Source organism: Eleutherodactylus coqui, chromosome 7 (assembly GCF_035609145.1).
Source record: "Eleutherodactylus coqui strain aEleCoq1 chromosome 7, aEleCoq1.hap1, whole genome shotgun sequence".
NCBI lineage: Eukaryota > Metazoa > Chordata > Amphibia > Anura > Eleutherodactylidae > Eleutherodactylus > Eleutherodactylus coqui.
The window spans coordinates 170,801,303-170,829,051 of NC_089843.1; the positions used below are offsets into that span (position 1 = coordinate 170,801,303).

Below are 27,749 nucleotides of genomic sequence, written 5' to 3' on the forward strand. Positions count from 1 at the left end.
ATACATAAAATATGGCGGAAAGTAAGAGATATGTTTGGTATCTATAGCTGTACGCAGGTAAAATCAATTTGGTATAACACCGCGGTGATCTGAGTTGTCAAAATTGAAAGGTTTTTGCAGATGGAAATTTGAGGGCATAAGACATATATCACAAATATAGCTTGAAGGTCACCTTAAAACATTCTTGGCTTTAAAGGAAGAGTTTGATTTACGGCACTCCTAATTTTATAAGTATCTGCAGCTTCATGATGTGCTTAATGATGAGGGATCTTTGTCATTGACTAATTACCTATTTATAACTATGGTGGGAGAGGCAGAAGGATTGAAGGGTTTTATATCAAGATTATACCAATACTTGCTGTCTGATTATCTGGTCCGGTACCTTTGTGGGTAAAAACATCCGGTACATGTCCGGGGCCGACTGAAGTTTGCTAGAGAGCATTTGGATGATCTAGAAGAGTATTGGGAGAATGTCATATGGTCAGATGAAACCAAAGTAGAACTGTTTGGCAGAAACACAACTCAGCATGTTTGGAGGCGAAAGAATGCTGAGTTGCATCCAAAGAACACCATACCTACTGTGAAGCATGGGGGGGCAACATCATGCTTTGGGGCTGTTTCTCTGCAAAGAGAGCGGGACAACTGATCCGTACACATGAAAGAATGAATGGGGCCATGTATTGTGAGATTTTGAGTGCAAACCTCCTTCCATCAGCAAGGGCACTGAAGATGAAACGTGGCTGGGTCTTTCAGCATGACAATGATCCCAAGCACACCGCTAGGGCAACAAAGGAGTGGCTTCGTAAGAAGCATTTCAAGGTCCTGGAGTGGCCTAGCCAGTCTCCAGATCTTAACCCTATAGAAAACCTTTGGAGGGAGTTGAAAGTCCATGTTGCCCAGCGACAGCCACAAAACATCACTGCTGTTGAGGAGATCTGCATGGAGGAATGGGCCAACATACCACAAGCAGTATGTGTGCCAACCTTGAGAGGACTTACAGAAAACGTTTGACCTCTGCCATTGCTAATAAAGGATGTATAACGAAGTATTGAGATGAACTTTTGTTATTGACCAAATACTTATTCACCACCGTAATTTGCAAATAAATTCTTTAAAAATCAAACAATGTGATTTTCTGGATGTGTTTTCTCATGTTCTCTCTCATAGTTGAGGTCTACCTATGATGTCAATTACAGGCCTCTCTTATCTTTTTAAGTGGGAGAACTTGTACAATTGGTATCTGACTAAATACTTTTTTTCCCAATTGTATATACAGTATGTATACTCTGTTATGTGGAAGATTTGCCATCTTCAGAATGTGCAAAGTTGGAAGTGGCTAGACTATTATACTTAGCACAAAAATTAGTGGCTCAAAAATGAAAGCAAGACTCTACTCCAAAAACAGAGAATTTATATATAAAGTTAATTGGCTTGTAGGCATGGAAAAGCATATATATCTAAAAAGAGGAGCCTTGAAAATTTCAAAAATCTTTGGTCCACGGGCATCGACAATTCTGGATTAGCCTCTACTGTGTTGGTTTGATAGAATATTGTCACTACTCTGGTAAAACTAGAAGTAAAAACAGTTAAAGGGGTTGTCCCGCAGAAGCAAGTGCAGTTATGCACTTCTGTATGGCCATATTAATGCACTTTGTAATATACATCGTGCATTAAATATTGGCCATACAGAAGTTATACACTTACCCCCTCCGGTGCTGGCGTCCCCGTCTCCATGGCAACTACCAAACTTCTCCTCTGGTCGCCACAACAGTCGTGCTTGCGCAGAGAGGAATCCTCTTCTGGATGGTCCGGGCTCACAAGCTGCGTCCTGGCTCCTCCCCCTTCCCCGCGTCATCGCGTAGCTCCGTCCCCGTCACGTGGTGCCGATCAGCCAATGAGGTGGCTGTAATCGGCAGTGGAGCTCAGACTGGAGAAGAGCATCCACGGTGCACCATGGGAGAAGACCAGCGGTGCACCTTGGGAAATGACGGCGGCCATCTTGAAAGAAGATTTTTATAACTTCATGAAACAGCTTCATGGTGAGTAGAAACGCTCTAAAAAAACGATTTACAGGGGAAGTTTGTGATGCTTGCTTAACATGGGGGACTGGGGTGTGAAAACCTTTTCGTTTTGGCCGCGGGACAACCCCTTTAATATATATCTGTATGTCATTTTTTATACTTCTGCTAAATGCAGAATATATATACTTACCCACATATTGTGTATAACACCATGGCTTATATATTGGGATGTACTTTATTTCTTCCCTCTTTGTAAGGGGGAGGGAGGGAGGTTGGTTTCCGGGTGGGTTAAGTTGTATTTCAGATTACGTGATTTGGTGTACCGTATATACCGGCGTATAAGACGACTTTTGAACCCCGAAAAATCTGCTCTGCAGTCGGGGGTCGTCTTATGCGCCGGTAATACAAAAAAAAAAAAGTGTAAAAAAAAAAAATTCATTACTCACCTTCCCCGGCGTTCTGTCGCGCTCCGGCAGGAGGTCGCTCGCTCCGGCAGGCTGTCGCTCGCTCCTCGTCCCCGGCGCAGCATAGCTTTCTGAATGCGGGGCTTGAAATCCCCGCTTCCAGAAAGCTAATACACACGCCGGCAGCCATGACAGCATTGAATGGCTGTGATTGGCTGAAGGCGCACGTGTGTTAGCAATCACACCCATTCAATGATGTCATTGAATAGTGTGATTGGCTGAAGCCACGTGTGTTTTAGCCAATCACAGCCATTCAATGATGTCATGGCTGCCGGCGTGTGTATTAGCTTTCTGGAAGCGGGGATTTCAAGCCCCGCATTCAGAAAGCTATGCTGCGCCGGGGACGAGGAGCGAGCGACAGCCTGCCGGAGCGCGACAGAACGCCGGGGAAGGTGAGTAATGAATTTTTTTTTTTTCTCCACTGTATACCGGCGTATAAGGTGACAGTTGGGGGGTCGTCTTATACGCCCCGTCGCCTTATACGCCGGTATATACGGTATTTATTAAAATTTCAATAAAATAATTAATTATAAAATCCATACATGTTTGGCTAATGTTTCTTTCGTATAGTAGCCCCGACCTACTAAATATGATAAATGTCTTTCTGTTTGTAAAAAAAAATTCAGAAAAACTATATGATAGCCTATATAAATAGTGCCTTGTAGCTCAGCTCCATCGTGATTCTTGTAAATGCATCTCTTTGTAAGAAAGACGATTAAAAGGAGGATAAAGCAGCAGCAAGTACTGTACTTTTTAGCCGCTTCGTGAGATGATCACAAATCCTGATTATTCTTTTACAATTTAAAAAAATGCAAAATAAATAATATCATAATCCACTGAGAAGCCTAAACTAAGCCTCATCTGAGACAATGAACGTGGGAATTTACTGCAAATTTTAAGAAAATACTCAAATATACTATATTTGAATTTCAGAACTGTAACATGGTGCAAGTAGGGAATGCACCTAATTAGCAGAGTTGGTTCTGATAGTGTTCCCTGTGTAATAAACACACGGATAGATAAACCAAAGTCTTGTGATGTCATGTAGGCCATATGGTTAGACTGGGTCCTGGTATTGTTTATCCAAGGTCAGGCTTGTTGTTGTTGTTTATTCGTTTAGTCGCTTCCGAATCTTTGCGACCTTGTAAGGTAAGGCTTAGACCACGAATATGCCCCCCCCCCCCGCTACATAAGAAAAATAGCAAGAACATTTATTGTGGAGCTAGAACACAAAACCATATCATATTCTACTATAAAAGGTGAACAATAACTATCTTACCAAAATTAAAGGGGCTGTGCCAATATTACAAGTTATCCTCTTTCCATAGGAAAGCTGATTGGTGGATGTCTCACCACAGCAACCTATGCCGATCTCCGGAACAGGGGTCCCATGTCCCCCTCTCTTGCTGACTTTCATTATACGTCACCCTCCACAGGAGGAGACTAAATCGAGCGCTGGTCAAGCAAGCATATTGACGCTTTATTCACTTTCAGTGGTACTGCAGAGGCACCTGAGCAGTTATTTCTGTCAGCCCTGTTGAAGTTAATGGAGTGCAGACTGTGCATGCTCAACCAGCGCTTTATTCATCCTGATGTCACTGCGGGAGGAGAAGCAACCCCCACAGTAACAGGCAGAGGGGCACACGGGACTCCCGTTCTTGAGATTGGCAGGGGTCTCAGCCATGAGACAATCACCAATCTGTAGGTTATACCCTATCCTTTGGATAGAGGATAATTAGTAATTTTGGTAAAGGGTTATTTTTATCACTTGACCAATTAGTTTCCCTCTCTGCACCATTTTCCATGTCTGAAGTCCCATTTGATACTAACACTTTAAATACCGCTCTGACAGCGGTTTTTAAAGTGTTAACAGTTCTGACAAGCTGCGTGGCTCGTCGGAACTGCTGCTGCCGGGTGCCCGCTGTAAGAAACAGCCTACACCCGATGTTCAGGGGGCCAGTACAGCGTCCCACGATGAGATCACAGGACGCTGTGCGGTTGCTAGGCAGCCGGGGACCTCCTGAAAGGCCCCAGGGCTGCCTATGCAGAGTGCCCATCAAGCGCACGGCTTGATAGGCGCTCTGCATAGACAGCCCTAGGGCCTTTCAGGAAGTCCCCGGCTGCCTAGCAGCCGCGATCTGACTGGACAGGCTTCTATCAGGCTTGATAGAAGCCTGCCCGGTCCCTGCACAGTATGATGTAATGCCATAGCATTACATCATACTGTGCAGGACAGATAGTTCGTATCTTGCGGAATTCGTAAGTCGAATGTTCGCAAGTAGGGGACTATCTGTACCTTCTTAGTTTTTATCTTTGGATGCAGTGAAAGCATTCGATCAGATCCAATGGGACTGTTTAAAAGCTACTTGGGTTTCTCAGGGTCCATTAGGTCTGCGATCTTGTCATTGCACTCAACCCCATCTGCACAGATCATTACATCTGGGTTTATTTCCCTTCCATTTGCAATTTCTAATGGCACTCGACAGGGCTGTCCTCTCTCGCCTCTGATTTTTGCTCGTCCTATCGAGCCCCTAGCAGAACAGATTAGAATCAATAAAGATATTAAGGGAATTAAATTAGGACATCAGGAACACAAAGTAGGGGTTTATGCAGATGATTTAATTTTGACTCTCACAGACCTTATCACCTCTTTGGAACTGGCCCAATCTGTATTTCCTGATTTGGGGAAAAATTTGTACTATAAAGAAAATAACACAAAATCTCCTCTGTTGAGCATTGGTATTGGTAATAAAGTTAGGCAGCATATAATTAGCTATTTTCCATATATCTAGAACTAACACTTTATACCGTATCTGGGTATCCATTTAACCAGCCCCAGCTCCCATACATTCAGCAAAAATGACCTGCCCTTGTTTAACTATATTCTGCAACTTTTAAAAAACTTCTGTAAACCTTTAATTTTTTGGGCTAGAAGAATAGCAGGGGTTAAAATGATGGTCTTGCCATGTATTCTCTATATTTTTAGAACTGTAGTGAACTCCATCCCTAATTCCTTTTTAACTCTCAATAATTTTACTTTGGGGCGGCTCTCAAGCTAGAATTAATTTCTCTACTCTAGCTAAGCCCTACGAATTAGGTGGCATGAAGGACCCTAATATTAGGCTTTCGTTTACTGCTGCGATTCTAGATACAATCAAACGCTGGTGGACCTCTTTCTCGCATATAAAATGGACTTCAATTGAGTCCACTACTTTAGGGGCCCCTGTGATCTCATTTCTGCGGATCAAGCCTCCATTTTTACCGACCCATACTTTATCGAGTCTGTAAATTTTGCTTTCTGTGTGGCTGCAATTTGTATCTTCATCATCTTTTGCTTTTGACCTTAGACCTTCCTCCACTGTTTCTTACTTCCATTCTTACAGAATTTGAATTTTGGTTTCTTGGGAAACTCTAGGCATCAAAAAACTGGTGACCTATATGAAAATAACTCTCTATTAGACTTTTCTACATTATGTAAATCATTTTAGGTACCTAGTAGTCTTTTTTTTTGCCTTTTCAAAAGTACATCATGCCCTTTACTCCCTTGATATCCATAAGTCAGTTTTTCCCAGATCAGCCTTTTCCTTTTTCCCCGTCTACTCATGCATCCAAAGGTATTTCTATATTTTATGATCACTCTTTTTTCCTGGCTTTCGAAAGTAAATCTTCACATCCTCGCTACTGCAGGAGCACGATTTTAAACAACAATATCGTTTGGAGGAATGGAGATCCGCTCTCTCTCTTGCACTCAAAAGGTTTCTCTTGGAATTAAATATTGGGAGTCCTTGCAGAAAATATGCATTGGTACCTAACACCTACTAGACTTGCTTAAATGAACACTTCCATCTCTGAAATGTGTTGAAGAGGTCGTGGACTCCAAGGCACTTATGTTCACATGTGGTGGTCTTGCCCTGTTTGTTCTTTCTGGAATGTGATCTTTAATTCTGTTTATACTGTACCCTGTCATTATGTGGCCCCGAATCGAGCACTAGCTCTTGTTTTCGTCATACGACTAGGTTACCATTAGAGATGAGCGAGCACCAAAATGCTCGGGTGCTCATTACTCGGGACGAAATTATCGCGATGCTCGAGGGTTCGTTTCGAGTAACGAACCCCATTGAAGTCAATGGGCGACTCGAGCATTTGTGTATATCGCCGAAGCTCGCTAAGGTTTCCATTTGTGAAAATGGGGCAATTCAAGAAAGTGATGGGAACGACACAGCAACGGATAGGGCAGGCGAGGGGCTACATGTTGGGCTGCATCTCAAGTTCCCAGGTCCCACTATTAAGCCACAATAGCGGCAAGAGTGGGCCCCCCCCAACAACTTTTACTTCTGAAAAGCCCTCATTAGCAATGCATACCTTAGCTAAGCACCACACTACCTCCAACAAAGCACAATCACTGCCTGCATGACACTCCGCTGCCACTTCTCCTGGGTTACATGCTGCCCAACCCCCCCCCCCCCCCGCACGACGCAGTGTCCACAGCGCACACCGAAGTGTCCCTGCGCAGCCTTCAGCTGCACTCATGCCACACCACCCTCATGTCTATTTATAAGTGCGTCTGCCAGAGGAACCGCAGGCACACACTTCAGAGGGTTGGCACGGCTAGGCAGCGACCCTCTTTAAAAGGGGCAGGGCGATAGCCCACAATGCTGTACAGAAGCAATGAGAAATATAATCCTGTGCCACCGCCATCAGGAGCTGCACACGTGGGCATAGCAATGGGGAACCTATGTGCCACACACTATTCATTCTGTCAAGGTGTCTGCATGCCCCAGTCAGACCGCGGTTTTTTATAAATAGTCACAGGCAGGTACAACTCTGCAATGGGAATTCCGGGTGCACCCACAGCATGGGTGGCTCCCTGGAACCCACCGGCTGTACATTAATGTATCCCATTGCAGTGCCCATCACAGCTGAGGTAACGTCCGATTAAATACAGGTGGGCTTCGGCCCACACTGCGGGCCCCAGTCAGACTGGGGTTCTTTAGAAGTGGACACATGCAGTTACAACTCCGTGTGGACCGACAACATGGGTGGCTCCCTGGAACCCACCGGCGGTACATAAATATATCCCATTGCAGTGCCCAACACAGCTGATGTAACGTCAGCTGTAATGCAGGTGGGCTAAAAATTAATTGGATTACACTGTAGGCGAGGGCCCAAAAAAATTGGTGTACCAACAGTACTAATGTACCTCAGAAAAATTGCCCATGCCCAACCAAGAGGGCAGGTGAAACCCATTAATCGCTTTGGTTAATGTGGCTTAATTGGTAACTAGGCCTGGAGGCAGCCCAGTTAAAATAAAAATTGGTTCAGGTGCAAGTTTCAACGCTTTAATGAGCATTGAAACGTATAAAAATTGTTTAGAAAAATTATATGACTGAGCCTTGTGGGCCTAAGAAAAATTGCCCGTTCGGCGTGATTACGTGAGGTTTCAGGAGGAGAAGCAGGAGGAGGAGGAGGAATATTATACACAGATTGATGAAGCAAAAATGTCCCCGTTTGTGATGGTGATAGAGAACGATGCTTCCATCCGTGGGTGCAGCCTACGTATTGCTTAGGTATCGCTGCTGTCCGCTGGTGAAGAAGAGAAGTCTGGGGAAATCCAGGCTTTGTTCATCTTGATGAGTGTAAGCCTGTCGGCACTGTCGGTTGACAGGCGGGTACGCTTATCCGTGATGATTCCCCCAGCCGCACTAAACACACTCTCTGACAAGACGCTAGCCGCAGGACAAGCAAGCACCTCCAGGGCATATAGCGTGAGTTCAGGCCACGTGTCCAGCTTCGACACCCAGTAGTTGTAGGGGGCAGAGGCGTCACCGTGGACGGTCGTGCGATCGGCTACGTACTCCCTCACCATCCTTTTACAGTGCTCCCGCCGACTCAGCCTTGACTGGGGAGCGGTGACACAGTCTTGCTGGGGAGCCAGAAAGCTGTCAAAGGCCTTAGAGAGTGTTCCCCTGCCTGTGCTGTACATGCTGCCTGATCTCCGCGCCTCCCCTGCTACCTGGCCCTCGGAACTGCGCCTTCTGCCACTAGCGCTGTCGGATGGGAATTTTAGCATCAGCTTGTCCGCCAGGGTCCTGTGGTATAGCATCACTCTCGAACCCCTTTCCTCTTCGGGAATGAGAGTGGAAAGGTTCTCCTTATACCGTGGATCGAGCAGTGTGTACACCCAGTAATCCGTAGTGGCCAGAATGCGTGTAACACGAGGGTCACGAGAAAGGCATCCTAACATGAAGTCAGCCATGTGTGCCAGGATACCTGTACGCAACACATGGCTGTCCTCACTAGGAAGATCACTTTCAGGATCCTCCTCCTCCAGCCATACACGCTGAAAGGATGACAGGCAAGCAGCATGTGTACCCTCAGCAGTGGCCCAAGCTGTCTCTTCCCCCTCCTCCTCATGCTCCTCCCAGTCCTCCTCCTCCTCAATGCTCTGAGATATAGACATGAGGGTGCTCTGACTATCCAGCGACATACTATCTTCCCACGCCTCCGTTTCCGAGTGCAAAGTGTCTGCCTGGGAACTTCTCAAGACGCATAGCAGAGGAATGGTGATGCTAATGATTGCAGCATCCCCGCTCACCATCTGGGTAGACTCCTCAAAGTTTCCAAGGACCTGGCAGATGTCTGCCAACCAGGCCCACTCTTCTGTAAAGAATTGAGGAGGCTGACTCCCACTACGCCGCCCATGTTGGAGTTGGTATTCCACTATAGCTCTACGCTGCTCATAGAGCCTGGCCAAAATGTGGAGTGTAGAGTTCCACCGTGTGGGCACGTCGCACAGCAGTCGGTGTACTGGCAGATTAAACCGATGTTGCAGGGTCCGCAGGGTGGCAGCGTCCGTCTTGGAGTTGCGGAAATGTGCGTTGACCCGGCGCACCTTTCCGAGCAGGTATGACAAGTGTGGGTAGCTTTTCAGAAAGCGCTGAACCACCAAATTAAAGACATGGGCCAGGCATGGCACGTGCGTGAGGCTGCCGAGCTGCAGAGCCTCCACCAGGTTACGGCCGTTGTCACACACGACCATGCCCGGTTGGAGGCTCAGCGGCGCAAGCCAGCGGTCGGTCTGCTCTGTCAGACCCTGCAGCAGTTCGTGGGCCGTGTGCCTCTTCTCTCCTAAGCTGAGTAGTTTCAGCACGGCCTGCTGACGCTTGCCCACCGCTGTGCTGCCACGCCACGCGACACCGACTGCTGGCGACGTCCTGCTGCTGCTGACACATCTTGATTGCGAGACAGAGGTTGCGGAGGAGGAGGGTGGTTTAGTGGAGGAGGCATACACCGCCGCTGATACCAGCACTGAGCTGGGGCCCGCAATTCTGGGGGTGGGTAGGACGTGAGCGGTCCCAGGCTCTGACTCTGTCCCAGCCTCCACTAAATTCACCCAATGTGCCGTCAGGGAGATATAGTGGCCCTGCCCGCCTGTGCTTGTCCACGTGTCCGTTGTTAAGTGGACCTTGGCAGTAACCGCGTTGATGAGGGCGCGTACAATGTTGCGGGAGACGTGGTCGTGCAGGGCTGGGACGGCACATCGGGAAAAGTAGTGGCAACTGGGAACCGAGTAGCGCGGGGCCGCCGCCGCCATCATGCTTTTGAAAGCCTCCGTTTCCACAAGCCTATACGGCAGCATCTCCAGGCTGATCAATTTGGCAATGTGCATGTTTAACGCTTGAGCGTGCGGGTGCGTGGCGGCGTACTTGCGCTTGCGCTCAAACAGTGGCGCTAGCGACGTCTGGACGCTGCGCTGAGAGACATTGGTGGATGGGGCCGAGGACAGCGGAGGTGAGGGTGTGGGTGCAGGCCAGGAGATGGTATCCTGTGTCCTCAGAGGGGGGTTGGATCTCAGTGGCAGGTTGGGGCACAGGGGGAGAGGCAGTGGTGCAAACCGGAGGCGGTGAACGGCCTTCGTCCCACCTTGTGCGGTGCTTGGCCATCATATGCCTGCGCATGCTGGTGGTGGTGGCTCCCCAGCTGATCTTAGCGCGACAAAGGTTGCACACCACTGTTCGTCGGTCGTCAGGCGTCTCTGTGAAAAACTGCAACACCGTAGAGCACCTTGACCTCTGCAGGGTGGCATGGCGCGAGGGGGCGCTTTGGGAAACAGTTGGTGGATTATTCGGTCTGGCCCTGCCTCTACCCCTGGCCGCCGCACTGGCTCGGCCTGTGCCCACACCCTGACTTGGGCCTCCACGTCCTCGCCCGCGTCCACGTCCTCTAGGCCTACCCCTACCCCTCAGCATGGTGTATTACCAGTAGTGCAGAAACAGAACGCTGTAATTAAATGTGCCGCTTATTGGCCTGTGGTTGGAGGCTGACTTCGCTTACCGAACGCACAGCAGAACCAGGAAATAATTTTGCGCAAGCCTGCTGTAACACTTAGCTGGCTGCGTATGAATTAGGAGGACAACTACACCCAGCACAGACCCAGTACACTGAGGACAGTCACAGGCAGCCCAAATAGATTTTTTTTCCCAAATGTTTTTGGAAAGGCCCACTGCCTATATTCAATAAATATGTCTTCTGTCCCTGCGTCACCACTACTGGCCCTGGAGTATGTAAAATAACTGCAGACTGTTGCACTGTGGACAGGAATACAGCGGTGATTTAACAGCCAACACAGAGCCAGGAAATAATTTTGCGCAAGCCTGCTGTAACACTAAGCTGGCTGCGTATGAATTAGTAGGACAACTACACCCAGCACAGACGCAGTACACTGAGGACAGTCACAGGCAGCCCAAATAGATTTTTTTCCCCAAATGTTTTTGGAAAGGCCCACTGCCTATATTCAATAAATATATGTCTTCTGTCCCTGCCTCACCACCACTACTGGCCCTGGAGTATGTATAATTACTGCAGGGCGCAATGCTCTGCACGGCCGATATACAAAAAAAAAAAAATGTGCAACACTGCAAAAAGCAGCCTCCACACTACTGCACACGGTTAGATGTGGCCCTAAGAAGGACCGTTGGGGTTCTTGAAGCCTAAAATACTCCTAACACTCTCCCTATAGCAGCTCCGGCACCAACAGCACTTTCCCTCCTCTATGTCAGAATAAATCTGTGGCGAGCCGCGGGAGGGGCCGATTTTTATACTCGGGTGACACCTGATCTCGCCAGCCACTCACTGCAGGGGGGTGGTATTGGGCTGGAACGTCACAGGGGGAAGTTGTAATGCCTTCCCTGTCTTTCTATTGGCCAGAAAAGCGCGCTAACATCTCAGAGATGAAAGTGAAAGTAACTCGAACATCGCGTGGTACTCGTCACGAGTAACGAGCATCTCGAACACGCTAATACTCGAACGAGTATCAAGCTCGGACGAGTACGTTCGCTCATCTCTAGTTACCATCCTTTATTCAGTTATTTCTCACGTTGTGTTTGACAATTGCTAATTGATGGAAATCAACAGACATATCTTCTTCTTCGTAAGTCATTCATTCTATTAATCATACGTACCATTTAGAAGAAATGTATTCCCATAGATATGTTACTAAGACTTTCACATTTTCTTATTGGACACCTTATAACTTCTTATGAATCCCCTATAGCTGTGAATATTGTCTATTTTGTTTTATTTGGAGAGTGTGCTGCCTGTGCCGGGTCTACGGGCCATATGAAACAATGCAATATATTATCTCAGCATGTTAAAATGTTGTCTCTGCCCTCTTCCCTTTCCCTCTGTACCCTACTTTGTGGTGGTGGATGCTTTACCTTTAACCTTTACTTATCTAGTATGTATGCAAATGAGTTTATACAAGATATGTGTATTATTTTTTGACATCTGCTTGTTTATATATCGCACTTTGTTTTCCGAGTCTGTGTTTTAGACTTGGAATATTGCCTGTCCTGTTTGTTAAATGTCTGAAAATATTTTTAATAAAGAATTATTAAAAAAAAAAAAAAAAGAAGTGTCTGACACAGTCTTTTCAAAGGGGTTGTTTGAGTCATGTAAATGCTATCTTAATGGGACGGTCAAGATGTAAAATAATGAAGCACCTGATACTCGCCTCTCCCAGCTCCCTGCTTGCCCCCTGCTGGTGGCTCTGGGTCTCCCTGCTGAAGTAATCTTTTTAAGTTGCAGCCAACTCTAAACAAGCTGCTACAGCCAATGACAACGCTCAGCGATAATCATTGGCTGTAACAGCACGTTTACAGGACATCACAAGCTGACTGCATGCTGTAACAAACAGCACAGTGGAGACCCAGAGCTGCCGACAGGGAAGTGGTGAGAGGCGAGTACCAGTTGCTTTGTTTTTTTACCCCACAGGGACTCATTCAGGTGTCCTTTCCGTAATTCAGACAATGCCTTTAAAGGGGGTTTCTGAGCTATTTGTGTTGATGACCTATCCTCAGAATATGTCATCAATAGTTGATTAGCTGGGTTCTGTTATGCGGAACCCAGGTGGATCAGCTGTTTGGGCGCCTGCTGTCAGTGTCAAAACATAGTGTATGGAGTAGAAGCTGATAGTTCCAACTGCTTTGTAGTGGCCGGCACTGGTAATTGCAGGAGCCTGGTAACTCCTATTAAAATAATGAGAGCTGTGACTGTAATTACTAGCACGGCCCACTACACAGGGGTTGGAGCTATCTGCTTATGCTCCATACACTGTGCTTTGGTGGTGACACCTGGTACCTGAACAGCTGATCGTCTGGAGTCCCAAGGATATCAATAGATATAGCCTGGAAAACCCCTTTAAAGTACTTTTGCATGTCACCAACAGTGTCCACATCGAACATCTGTAGAGTGCATTACAAACTTGAAGAGTTCTTCTATCTGTTTGTGTCATACTCGATGTTGTATGCCAGTTCATGTATGAATAAGGGTACTTCACACTATTTGGTGTGGATTTTGATGCAGATCCGCAGCAGATTTCACCCTTTCAATTCAAGGAATGAAATCTGCTGTGAATTCGCTTCAAAATGCACAGCAATGGTGCGGATTTTGATGTGTTTTTTGACTCAGAATTTGACGTGGATTTCGGTGCAGATTTTCCGCTATGGAGAATCTACCCCAATTTTGCCACATACGATCCTAACATAAATCGGCTTTATTTTAGCACCATTCTTTTTGAATCGCCTTGTCATTACATCAGCATAGATTTAGTGCACATTTTGTGCATAGCTCCCCTCTAAAGTGCTATGCTAGTCTCATTCAAATAGAATATGAGCCAGATCCATTTACAGTAGATCTAAATGGCTATATCTTTCACTGTAAGTGCAGATGCCTCCATTAGTGAGTGATTTGGCCCTTATTAGAAACTGTAAACATGAGGGGGAAAGGCTTTCTCAGTTCTTGTTTGGATGTCTGCTCAATCTGAGCTGCAGACTCATAAATCTTTCTTTGAACTTTCTAAAGGGAAAGTGCACTGCATTATGAGAATGTCAACTCCAAGAAGGAAGACAAGAAGAAATATGAGCCATTCATTCCACGGTATCACGAAGTAATCGTATTACAGGAAGAGAAGAAGGTAAAGTCAATTTGGCTGTTCATAGTACTTAAATAAAATCATTTACTGTGAGAGTGGAACTCATGAATTCCTAGCCCATATGATTAGAAATGAACCCAAATGACTGCAGCAGGCAATGTATTAGCAAAGGAAGAAAAATAGTTCCCAAAAAGAAAAAGATCAATCTGCAGCTTATCTAAAACACATTTTTTCTTTAATCCCCTCAGTGGCTTTCACTGATTTGTATCGGAATGCACAAAAGCAAAACAGAGATTTCTTGACATTAATCTGAATGATGTGTTCAATGGAAATCTACTGCATCCGTCCTCGTTATAGATTTTGTTTGTACAAAGCAAAGGAATCACTAATAAATGTTGTCTGTGTTTTTTTTTTCTTGAGGTATCCTTCTTACTTTGCGTATTATAGTTTAATTCACCTATTAGAATTGACATGTTACTTTGAGTGTACCGCCAGTTACATACATACACAAATATATTGAAGGGCTTGCCAAAATCTTATACCCTAGTAGAGAAACCCACTCTATTCTGAAGTGCAGCAATGTGCGAACTAAAGAAGAGAAAGCTTATGGGCTCCCATATGGTAACTTGTTCCATGGTTTCTCTTCTTCAATTTCGATGTGGGCAGTGGCATAGCTATAAGGGGTGTAGAGGTAGCAGCTCCTGAACAAGCCCAAAGGCCCTTTGGCTGCATAAGATGATTCCAGTATTACGAATGGTGAGTATGGTCTTTGCTACTAATTTTGCAATGGGTTGTGCAGCATAGCTACGGTGTAGACCATGCTACATTATCAAGTGAGGTGGATGGTTCTACTAAAGACTTTATTCCATAAGCATTGTAGGATATTCCTTTATGTAGTTAAACTGGTCTGTCACTAGAATATGCTGCCCTATCTGCCTGTATACATAGTGGCTGTCAGTTAGTAGTGAGTGAATTGGGGAGATCACTGCCCTCATGAATAGATGAATAGAGCTGACTCATGACTATAAGTCTGCTATATTCTGTGGTTGGTGCTATTAAACAAATGGCACACTATTTTTTTGTGCCATTCGAGATAATAGTACAGCGGATCTGTCTCAATTGTATGCCATTCCTAAATAGGACCTCATGTTCTGGTGGCTGGTCTGCTTTAACTAAACTTAAATTGTGACTGTAACAAGGGGGATTCCCTATGTGTAGTGCAAAGAAAGTTTCTACATCAACATAGAAGGGGGTTCTTTACTGTAAGAGCAGTAACACTATTGAACTCTCTGCCTGAGGATGTGGTGATGTTGAATTCACTAAAAGCATTAAAGAGGGGCCTGGACGCCTTTCTTGAGTGTTACAATATTGCATGCTATAGTCACTGATTACATTAGAAGGGTCGGTGATCCAGGGATTATTCTGATTGCCAGATTGGAGTTGGGAAGGAATCTTTCTTTTTCCTAAAATGAGGAAAATTGGCTTCTACCTCGTGGGGAGTTTGCCTTTCTCTGGATCAACATTGTATGATAATGGGCTGAACTGGACAGATATATGTCTTTTTCAATCTCACACACGATGTTACAATGTATACATAAAAGGCATTGGAAGCTTCCAGGGACCTGCGTTACAGGCCGTATTATAGACCAAAGTTGTATTCATGATCATAAGGGTTTAATCGAAAGCTGTCAACAAACATGTTGTCAGACAGATCCCTATAGAGCTGAATGCCCATAACACATTGGTATCATTTTTTTAACTTTTCAGTAGATTACTGCCTGTTCAAAAACTATGACACGAGCAGCCCCAACTGTTTTGTTATTATCCAGAGACAAGTAGCACTGTTGTTACAGGTTCCTGTGTCTGTCAGAACCATTTACAGGCGCTTGGCTGAAGGACATTTAGTCTCACTGCACCCATTATGTGTACTGCTCTGACACCCATTATCACCTCCATTTGCAGGGGTGTCGTGAACAACAAAACTATACTGCTATGGAGTGGAACCAAATTGTCTTCTTTGACGAATCTAAATTTAGTTTGGGCACTGACAACAGGCGTGTTCATGTCTGGAACCTAGGGGTGAGCGCCTCAATCCTTCCTTTGCTGTGGAGTGGTATATTGCCCCTCTACTGCTGTTGTGATAGTCTGGAGAGCCATCGCATATGACAGTCGGTCACCCCTAGTAGTGGTACAAGGGACAATGACAGCTCAGCAATACGTTCAGGACATCCTGCAGCCACATCTGTTCCTCTCATGGCGGCTTCCAAGAGGCAGCAGGATAATGCTCAGCCGCACACAGCAAAGGGGTCACAGGAATGCCTCCACAACATTATCACATTTCTTTGGCCTGTCTGGTCGCCAGATTTATCACCAATACAACATGTATGGGACCCTCTGGGACACAGATATTTCCAGCCTACGATCTGCATGACCTAGAGGCTAAGTTACAGTAAATGTGGGCTGATATGCCGCAGGATACTATATGGAATCTGTATGCCTCCATGCCCCTCATATCACATCTTGCATCTAAGCTAGAGGCGGTACAATAGTTTACTAGAGCCTCCATGCCGCCTGTATCACATCTTACATCCAAGCTAGAGGTGTCCCAACAGGGTACTAGAGCCTCCATGCCTGCCGTATCACATATGGCATCCAAACTAGAGGTGGCCCAACAGGGTACTAGAGCCTCCATACCTGCCGTATCACATATTGCATCCAAGCTAGAGGTGGTACAACAGAGTACTAGAGCCTCCATGCTCCCCGATCACATCTTACATCCAAGCTACAGTCCAGAGAAAGCAGGTCGCCAGCAGCACAAATTGTATATCCCTCCAAGGGCTGGGCATAGATTATGCAGTAGCCAAAGAAACAGGTGAATGGATCCTTATCACCAAAATCACATGCAGCAATGAAAAAAGACTTCGGCAGCATCCAGGGTGCAAATTGATATCCAAAGTTTTATTCCCCCATCACAGAAAAACAGGCAACGTTTTGGCCATGTTGGCCTTTGTCAAGCTCACGACAAAGGCCAACATGGCCGAAACGTTGCCTGTTTTTCTGTGATGGGGGAATAAAACTTTGGATATTAATTTGCACCCTGGATGCTGCCGAAGTCTTTTTTCATTGCTTACATCCAAGCTACAGGTGGCCCAACAGGGCAGTAGAGCCTCCATGCCCGCTCGTAACACATCTTGTAACCAAGTTAGAGGTGGCCCAACAGGGTACTAGAGCCTCCATGCCCGCCCGTATCACATCTTGTAACCAAGTTAGAGGTGGCCCAACTGGGTACTAGAGCCTCTATGCCCACTGTATCACATCTTGTATCCAAGCTAGAGGCAGTACAAAAGGGTACTAGAGCCTCCATGCCGACCGGTATCACATCTTATATATAAGCTAGAGGTGGTGCAACAGGGTACTAGAACCTCCCTTCAAGGGGTCAGTTTTCTGCAATAAATTATCCTTTTGCTCTGATATTGTAAATATTTATTTATATGAATGTTACAATCGCACATAGAAAGTTTCATTCAATTCCAACAACTGCTAGAAGCTTGATTTTTTTTACAGTGAATTTATAAATACAAACATACCTAAGAGTGTATATATATATATATATATATATATATATATATATATATATATATATATATATATATATATATATATATAAAACGTGTGATATAGGGGTTAGTGCATATGAATTCTTCAAGCATTATTTAAACAAGCAACAGCACTTGGGTACGCCTGGCACAGGTGAGGTGCACAGAATCATTATTTTTAGGTTTAGCTGGGTATGTAATATATAGAATAGATAGATGGATAGGCAGACAGATACATAGATGAGTATCACAGAAAATTCCACTTAGTAGCTCGTGTCAGCAACAGTAGAAGCCTGACATTTTGCAGAGTCAGTAGCATCATTAAGCAAATGAAGATGTCATCTAATCTTAAAATCAAGACAAGAAAGGCTGAACACAGTCATTCAGGTCTGCCAGGTGAGAATGGTGTTTGAAGCTCATCAAATCAGACAAAAAATAAAGAACAGTGGTTAAATAACAGACCCATTGTGACAAAACTTACATAACAGGGGCTTTTTACAGCTGAAATATTTAGCATTGCCATTATACATGGACAGCCTGTATCCGCGACAAGGGTCAAGTCATATGATATAAAAAGCTGAATTCCTGGACCCTTAAGCACTGAAACAGCATAATATGGTCTTGAGTTGATTTTCCCCTGTAGGTTTTGAGAAAGCTGTTTGATGTCCACAATTATCTTATTACATCACAACTACATGCCATGCACATTTTATTGCTGAGTTACAGATGTAGCAAAGTTAAACTTGACTATAACTTTTTGCAACAAGTTAATTTATCTTAAGCCATTGAATACATATTGTTAATCTTATTTTAACACAACAGAAGTCATTGAAAGCGCAAATAAGCGGTGGCACAGAAAGTTATCTCAGTGTGGTAAGAGTCAAGTTAAACTTTGCTACTCTGTAAGAGAACATTAGGCAAAATAGTTATGAGAAACGTAGTGCATTTACTTTATTGCTGCTGGAGTTTAAGGGGGTTGTACCAGAACTACCAGTTTTTACCTATGCACAGGTTGGGGATAACTTGCTGATTGGTGGGGGTCTTACCACTAAGACCCCCACTGACCATGTGAATAGGGGTCCTGTGTCCCCCTCTTCTCATTACTGCTGGAATGCTTCTCCCAACCACAGTGACATCACAGTGAAGGGTGTGCTGGCAAGCATGCATGGTAGGCACTCCATCCTTTTCAGTGGGTCTGACAGAAATATCCAAGCACTTGCCGCTGAGCTATAACTGCAGTCCCATTGAAAATGAATGGAGCAGCAACATCCCGTTTGCATGGCCAGTTCTCCATTCAATATCATTCTCACTGCGGGGAAGTTAGAAGGACAGCGGGCATAGGACCCCCGTTATCTGGATCAGTGTGGTTCTCGGTGATGAGATCCCCATAAATCATCCCTTATGATCTGGATAGTGAATAAATTGTGATTCTGGCACAACCCCTTCAACACAGTGGTAGACAGCACATTTCCTGTAATTTATCTACTTACTTGGTCGGTAAACGGGGCCATTACCCCAGAGACCTGTATATTCAATGGACACTGCCATAAACGGGTCGTCACTCTTGTACCATATATCCTGGACTACATCTACTTAATTCAATAGTGCTTATTTGTATGATATAGGTTGATACTGCGCTATTTGCAGCTTTCCGTCTGCGGTGAAAAAACATTATACAAGGGTCTTCAACATGATGTTTTGCCCAGAGGCCTCTAGAGACCTTAACCCAGTTCTCTAAACCCTCATTTGTAGGAAAAATGGCTTTGAAAAATATAGGATGTGTTAAATTGGATATCATATACATATAACTTACACAAAGTGAATGTTCTTAACAGAGAAGCTGAAGAAATCACGAATTGTATTCATTCTCATGAGACTGAATTGGTAGTTAAAGTTCAAACTTTATACTCTTCAAGTAAAACTGCCTGGGTTATTTTAAGGTATCCTCTAACTTTCTTCAAAAGTAAAGCCCTAGCTGTGACCTAGTTGATATATAACAGCTCAGATGTTTAAAGGCTATATCCACCTCCAACCATCCATTTTTCTTTTTACTTTTGCAGTGTATCTAGAATGAAAACTTAAGCAACTTTGCAAACAGTATTTAAAAATCATTTTGTGTCTACAAGATCTATGCTGACCCATGTGTCTCCATGGTAACAGAATACAGGAAAAAAACATTAAGGGCTCAGTCACACGGGCTCATCCGGGCGCCGATGCGCCTGTGTTACTGCAGGATAAGACGGCCACACTGCAGGTGCAGACGACTCTCTGCACCGCTGGAAGAAAGAACACATGACCGGCTCCATTGCCGGTCATATGTTCTTTCTTCCGGCGGTGCGGAGAGTCGTCTGCACCTGCAGTGCGGCCGTCTTCTTTGTGCAGTAACATGGGCGCATCGGCGCCCGGATGCGCTTGTGTGACTGAGCCCTAAAGGGGTATTCTGGATATAGGATGTTTTTTCAAGTATTCGCCCATCTACTGGATGGGTGCAAACTGTTAGATTGGTAGGGGTGTGACCGCTCGGAACCCACTGATGCTGAGAATGGGGGAACCATGTCCCTTTTATTTCACAGTTGAAGATGCAAGCTCCCATTTCTGTAGTGTGTTGGGTAAATGGAGCCGCTGGTCGCACATGAGCAGCAGCTCCCTTCCTCTTAATGGCACAGCCACATAGCCAAACATTGTGCTTGGCTATCTCAGTCTATCTCTATTCATTTCTTTGAGGCAGACAGAGATAGTCGAGCATAGTGCTTGACTATGTGTATGTGCCATTGAAAGGAATTGGAAATTGGAGCGTGCATCTTCAAATGTGAAATAGAGGGGACATGGGTCCCCCTTTCTCAGGATCAGTGGGGGTCCAAGAGGTCAGATCCCCACTGATCTATCTGTTTTCACCCATCCAGTGGATGGGTGAAAACTTTTAAAAAATACCTATAACCAAAACACCCTTTAACAAGTTTGATCCTGCAGTCTTATGTCCTTCCACCTCTTCCCTTCTTTTTTCTAACATTCATTTTGTAGTAGAGAATGTAGTGGACAGATGGATGGTAATGTGACTGCAGGAGCAGGCTATACAGAGTTTGCTTGTGGTCTGTTACCATAGAGACATGTAGTTCTATATGGAAGCTGTGAACACCAAATGGGAAGATTTATAACTTTATGAGTAGAGATGAGCGAGCACCAAAATGCTCGGGTGCTCGTTACTCGAGACGAACTTTTCGCGATGCTCGAGGGTTCGTTTTGAATAACGAACCCCATTGAAGTCAATGGGCGACCCGAGCATTTTTGTATATCGCCGATGCTCGCTACGGTTTTCATTTGTGAAAATCTGGGCAATTCAAGTGATGGGAACGACACAGCAACGGATAGGGCAGGCGAGGGGCTACATGTTGGGCTGCATCTCAAGTTCACAGGTCCCACTATTAAGCCACAATAGCGGCAAGAGTGGGCCCCCCCCCAACAACTTTTACTTCTGAAAAGCCCTCATTAGCAATGGATACCTTAGCTAAGCACCACACTACCTCCAACAAAGCACAATCACTGCCTGCATGACACTCCGCTGCCACTTCTCCTGGGTTACATGCTGCCCAACACCCCCACCCCCGCACGACCCAGTGTCCACAGCGCACACCAAACTGTCCCTGCGCAGCCTTCAGCTGCCCTCATGCCACGCCACCCTCATGTCTATTTATAAGTGCGTCTGCCAGAGGAAAATCAGGCACACACTGCAGGGGGATTGGCACGGCTAGGCAGCGACCCTCTTTAAAAGGGGCTGCGCGATAGTCCACAATGCTGTACAGAAGCAATGAGAAATCCAATCCTGTGCCACCTCCATCTGGAGCTGCACACGTGGGCATAGCAATGGGGAACCTATGTGCCACACACTATTCATTCTGTCAAGGTGTCTGCATGCCCCAGTCAGACCACGTTTTTTTATAAATAGTCACAGGCAGGTACAACTCCACAATGGAAATTCCGTGTCCACCCACAGCATGGGTGGCTCCCTGGAACCCACCGGCGGTACATAAATGTATCCCATTGCATTGCCCATCACAGCTGAGGTAATGTCGTGCTTAATGCAGGTGGGCTTCGGCCCACACTGCATGCCCCAGTCAGACTGGGGTTCTTTAGAAGTGGACACATGCAGTTACAACTCCGTGTGGACCGACAGCATGGGTGGGTGCCAGGAAGCCACCGGCGGTACATAAATATATCCCATTGCATTGCCCATCACAGTTGAGGTAATGTCATGTTTAATGCAGGTGGGCTTCGGCCCACACTGCATGCCCCAGTCAGACCGGGGTTCTTTAGAAGTGGACACATGCAGTTACAACTCCCTGTGGACCCACAGCATGGGTGGGTGCCAGGAAGCCACCGGCGGTACATTAATATATCCCATTGCATTGCCCATCACAGCTGAGGTAATAATGTCATGTTTAATGCAGGTGGGCTTCGGCCCACACTGCATGCCCCAGTCAGACTGGGGTTCTTTAGAAATGGACACAGATGCATTTACAACTCCCTGTGGACCCACAGCATGGGTGGCTCCCTGGAACCCACCGGCGGTACATAAAAATATCCCATTGCATTGCCCATCACAGCTGAGGTAATAATGTCATGTTTAATGCAGGTGGGCTTCGGCCCACACTGCATGCCCCAGTCAGACTGGGGTTCTTTAGAAGTGGACACAGATGCATTTACAACTCCCTGTGCACCCACAGCATGGGTGGGTGCCAGGAAGCCACCGGCGGTACATAAATACATCCCATTGCAGTGCCCAACACAGCTGATGTAACGTCAGCTGTAATGCAGGTGGGCTAAAAATTAATTTGATTACACTGTAGGCGAGGGCTCCCAAAAATTGGTGTATCAACAGTACTAATGTACCTCTGAAAAATTGCCCATGCCCAACCAAGAGGGCAGGTGAAACCCATTAATCGCTTTGGTTAATGTGGCTTAATTGGTAACTAGGCCAGGAGGCAGCCCAGTTAAAATAAAAATTGGTTGAGGTGAAAGTTTCAACGCTTTAATGAGCATTGAAACGTCTAAAAATTGTTTAGAAAAATTATATGACTGAGCCTTGTGGGCCTAAGAAAAATTGCCCCTTCGGCGTGATTATGTGAGGTTTCAGGAGGAGGAGCAGGAGGAGGAGGAGGAGGAATATTATACACAGATTGATGAAGCGAAAAGGTGCCCGTTTTTGATGCAGATACAGAACGATGCTTCCATCCGCGGGTGCAGCCTACGTATTGCTTAGGTATCGCTGCTATCCGCTGGTGGAGAAGAGAAGTCTGTGGAAATCCAGGCTTTGTTCATCTTGATGAGTGTAAGCCTGTCGGCACTGTCGGTTGACAGGCGGGTACGCTTATCTGTGATGATTCCCCCAGCCGCACTAAACACCCTCTCTGACAAGACGCTAGCCGCAGGACAAGCAAGCACCTCCAGGGCATACAGCGCGAGTTCAGGCCACGTGTCCAGCTTCGACACCCAGTAATTGTAGGGGGCAGATGCGTCACGGAGGACGGTCGTGCGATCGGCTACGTACTCCCTCACCATCCTTTTACAGTGCTCCCGCCGACTCAGCCGTGACTGGGGAGCGGTGACACAGTCTTGCTGGGGAGCCATAAAGCAGTCAAGGGCCTTAAAGAGTGTTGCCCTGCCTGTGCTGTACATGCTGCCTGATCTCCGCGCCTCCCCTGCTACCTGGCCCTCGGAACTGCGCCTTCGGCCACTAGCGCTGTCGTATGGGAATTTTACCATCAGTTTGTCCGCCAGGGTCCTGTGGTATAGCAACACTCTCGAACCCCTTTCCTCTTCGGGTATGAGAGTGGAAAGGTTCTCCTTATACCGTGGGTCGAGCAGTGTGTACACCCAGTAATCCGTAGTGGCCAGAATGCGTGTAACGCGAGGGTCACGAGAAAGGCATCCTAACATGAAGTCAGCCATGTGTGCCAGGGTACCTGTACGCAACACATGACTGTCCTCACTAGGAAGATCACTTTCAGGATCCTCCTCCTCCTCCTCCTCAGGCCATACACGCTGAAAGAATGACAGGCCAGCAGCATGTGTACCCTCACCAGTGGGCCAAGCTGTCTCTTCCCCCTCCTCCTCATCTTCCTCCTCCTCCTCCTCACCGCGCTGAGATATAGACAGGAGGGTGCTCTGACTATCCAGCGACATACTGTCTTCCCCCGGCTCTGTTTCCGAGCGCAAAGCGTCTGCCTTTATGCTTTGCAGGGAACTTCTCAAGAGGCATAGCAGAGGAATGGTGACGCTAATGATTGCAGCATCGCCGCTCACCACCTGGGTAGACTCCTCAAACTTTCCAAGGACCTGGCAGATGTCTGCCAACCAGGCCCACTCTTCTGAAAATAATTGAGGAGGCTGACTCCCACTGCGCCGCCCATGTTGGAGTTGGTATTCCACTATAGCTCTACGCTGCTCATAGAGCCTGGCCAACATGTGGAGCGTAGAGTTCCACCGTGTGGGCACGTCGCACAGCAGTCGGTGCACTGGCAGATGAAACCGATGTTGCAGGGTGCGCAGGGTGGCAGCGTCCGTGTGGGACTTGCGGAAATGTGCGCAGAGCCGGCGCACCTTTCCGAGCAGGTCTGACAAGCGTGGGTAGCTTTTCAGAAAGCGCTGAACCACCAAATTAAAGACGTGGGCCAGGCATGGCACGTGCGTGAGGCTGCCGAGCTGCAGAGCCGCCACCAGGTTACGGCCGTTGTCACACACGACCATGCCCGGTTGGAGGCTCAGTGGCGCATGCCAGCAGTCGGTCTGCTCTGTCAGACCCTGCAGCAGTTCGTGGGCCGTGTGCCTCTTCTCTCCTAAGCTGAGTAGTTTCAGCACGGCCTGCTGACGCTTGCCCACCGCTGTGCTGCCACGCCGCGCGACACCGACTGCTGGCGACGTGCTGCTGCTGACACATCTTGATTGCGAGACAGAGGTTGCGTTGGAGGAGGAGGAGGAGGGTGGTTTAGTGGAGGAAGCATACACCGCCACAGATACCACCACCGAGCTGTGGCCCGCAATTCTGGGGGTGGGTAGGACGTGAGCGGTCCCAGGCTCTGACTCTGTCCCAGCCTCCTCTAAATTCACCCAATGTGCCGTCAGGGAGATATAGTGGCCCTGCCCGCCTGTGCTTGTCCACGTGTCCGTTGTTAAGTGGACCTTGGCAGTAACCGCGTTGGTGAGGGCGCGTACAATGTTGCGGGAGACGTGGTCGTGCAGGGCTGGGACGGCACATCGGGAAAAATAGTGGCGACTGGGAACTGAGTAGCGCAGGGCCGCCGCCGCCATCATACTTTTGAAGGACTCCGTTTCCACAACCCTATATGGCAGCATCTCCAGGCTGATAAATTTGGCTACGTGCACGTTTAACGCTTGAGCGTGCGGGTGTGTGGCGGCGTACTTGCGCTTGCGCTCAAACAGTTGCGCTAGCGACGGCTGGACGGTGCGCTGAGAGACATTGGTGGATGGGGCCGAGGACAGCGGAGGTGAGGGTGTGGGTTCAGGCCAGGAGACGGTAGTGCCTGTGTCCTCAGAGCGGGGTTGGATCTCAGTGGCAGGTTGGAGCACAGGGGGAGAGGCAGCGGTGCAACCGGAGGCGGTGAACGGCCTTCGTTCCACCTTGTGGGGTGCTTGGCCATCATATGTCTGCGCATGCTGGTGGTGGTGAGGCTGGTGGTGGTGGCTCCCCGGCTGATCTTGGCGCGACAAAGGTTGCACACCACTGTTCGTCGGTCGTCTGCACTCTCAGTGAAAAACTGCCAGACCTTTGAGCACCTCAGCCTCTGCACGGTGGCATGGCGCGAGGGGGCGCTTTGGGAAACAGTTGGTGGATTATTCAGTCTGGCCCTGCCTCTACCCCTGGACACCGCACTGCCTCTTGCAACCTGCCCTGCTGCTGCCCTTGCCTCCCCCTCTGAAGACCTGTCCTCAGTAGGCGTAGCAAACCAGGTGGGGTCAGTCACCTCATTGTCCTGCTGCTCTTCCTCTGAATCCTCAGTGCGCTCCTCCCTCGGACTTACTGCCCTTACTACTACCTCACTGATAGACAACTGTGTCTCATCGTCATCGGCCTCCTCACCCACTGAAAGGTCTTGAGACAGTTGCCGGAAGTCCCCAGCCTCATCCCCCGGACCCCGGGAACTTTCCAATGGTTGGGCATCAGTCACGATAAACTCCTCTGGTGGGAGAGGAACCACTGCTGCCCAATCTGAGCAGGGGCCCGAGAACAGTTCCTGGGAGTCTGCCCGCTCCTCAGAATGTCTCATTTTCATGGAGTGAGGAGGCTGGGAGGAAGGAGGAGCAGCAGCCAGAGGATTCTGAGTTGCAGCAGTGGACGGCGCAGAACTGTGGGTGGACGATAGGTTGCTGGAAGCACTTTCTGCCATCCACGACAGGACCTGCTCACACTGCTCATTTTCTAATAAAGGTCTACCGCGTGGACCCATTAAATGTGCGATGAATGTGGGGACGCCAGAAACGTGCCTCTCTCCTAATCCCGCAGCAGTCGGCTGCGATACACCTGGATCAGGAGCTCGGCCTGTGCCCACACCCGGACTAGGGCCTCCGCGTCCTCGGCCGCGCCCACGTCCTCTAGGCCTACCCCTACCCCTCAGCATGCTGTATTACCAGTAATGCAGAAACAGAACGCTGTAATTAAATGTGCCGCTTATTGGCCTGTGGTTGGAGGCTGACTTCGCTTACGGAACGCCAGGAAATAATTTGGCGCAAGCCTGCTGTAACACTTAGCTGGCTGCGTATGATTTTGTAGAACTACTACACCCAGCACACACGGACCCAGAACACTGAGCACAGTGACAGGCAGGCCAAATAGATTTTTTGCCCAATATTTTTTAGAAAAGGCCCACTGCGTATATTCAATCAATAATATATGTCTTCTGTCCCTGCCTCCACACTTCTGTCCCTGGAGTGTGTCACAGAACTGCAGAGTGTTGCACTGTTATTAACTGCAACACAGCGGTGATTTCAGAGCCAGGAAATAATTTGGCGCAAGCCTGCTGTAACACTTAGCTGGCTGCGTATGATTTTGTAGAACTATTACACCCAGCACACACGGACCCAGAACACTGAGCACAGTGACAGGCAGGCCAAATAGATTTTTTGCCCAATATTTTTTAGAAAAGGCCCACTGCGTATATTCAATCAATAATATATGTCTTCTGTCCCTGCCTCCACACTTCTGTCCCTGGAGTATTACTGCAGAGCGCAATGCTCTGCACGGCCGATATACCAAAAAAAAAAAAAATGGGCAACACTGCAAAAAGCAGCCTCCACACCACTGCACACGGTAAGATGTGGCCCTAAGAAGGACCGTTGGGGTTCTTGAAGCCTACAATAACTCCTAACGCTCTCCCTGCCTAAGCACTTCTGTCCCTGAAGTATTACTGCAGGGCGCAATGCTCTGCACGGCCGATATACCAAAAAAAAAAAAAAGTGCAACACTGCAAAAAGCAGCCTCCACACTACTGCACACGGTTAGATGTGGCCCTAAGAAGGACCGTTGGGGTTCTTGAAGCCTACACTAACTCCTAACACTCTCCCTATAGCAGCTCCGGCACCAACAGCACTGTCCCTCAGCTATCTCACAACGCATCTGAGGCGAGCCGCGGGAGGGGCTGATTTTTATACTCGGGTGACACCTGATCTCGCCAGCCACTCACTGCAGGGGGGTGGTATAGGGCTTGAACGTCGCAGGGGGGAGTTGTAATGCCTTCCCTGTCTTTCAATTGGCCAGAAAAGCGCGCTAACGTCTCAGAGATGAAAGTGAAAGTAACCCGAACATCGCGTGGTGCTCGTTACGAGTAACGAGCCTCTCGAACACGCTAATACTCGAACGAGTATCAAGCTCGGACGAGTACGTTCGCTCATCTCTATTTACGAGTTATTCAGCCATTAACGAAATATTCTGGTAGCTGAATATGTATTAAAATCCCTAATTGTTGCAGCACGATACTTCTGTTGTACCTCCTAGTGGCAATGGTGTGCCATGATAGGACATTACAACTGCAATGAATCACTGGCTCTAGCGGTCACATTCTGTACATTCTGGAATATCTCTAAGTATCATTCTTCCATAGGATCAGTAAGCTTTAAACAATAATATTTAAAATGGAGGTAAACTTCTTGCTAGGGGTATGTTCACATGGGACGGAAATACAGCGGAACTTCCACAGCCAAAAATTCAGCTGCAGCATTGGTGCGA

The 27,749-nt window shown here is 47.3% G+C and overlaps 1 protein-coding gene across 3 annotated transcripts in view; it reads left to right on the top strand.

The window, feature by feature from the left end:
• Window positions 1–27,749, top strand: part of STPG2 (sperm tail PG-rich repeat containing 2) — a 639,920-nt gene that overhangs the window by 77,834 nt on the left and 534,337 nt on the right. For all 3 annotated transcript variants that reach the window (XM_066574018.1, XM_066574020.1, XM_066574019.1), the window contains exon 7: window positions 13,847–13,958. In XM_066574018.1, coding sequence (XP_066430115.1) covers window positions 13,847–13,958 — 112 coding nt within the window. The remainder of the gene's footprint in view (window positions 1–13,846; window positions 13,959–27,749) is intronic.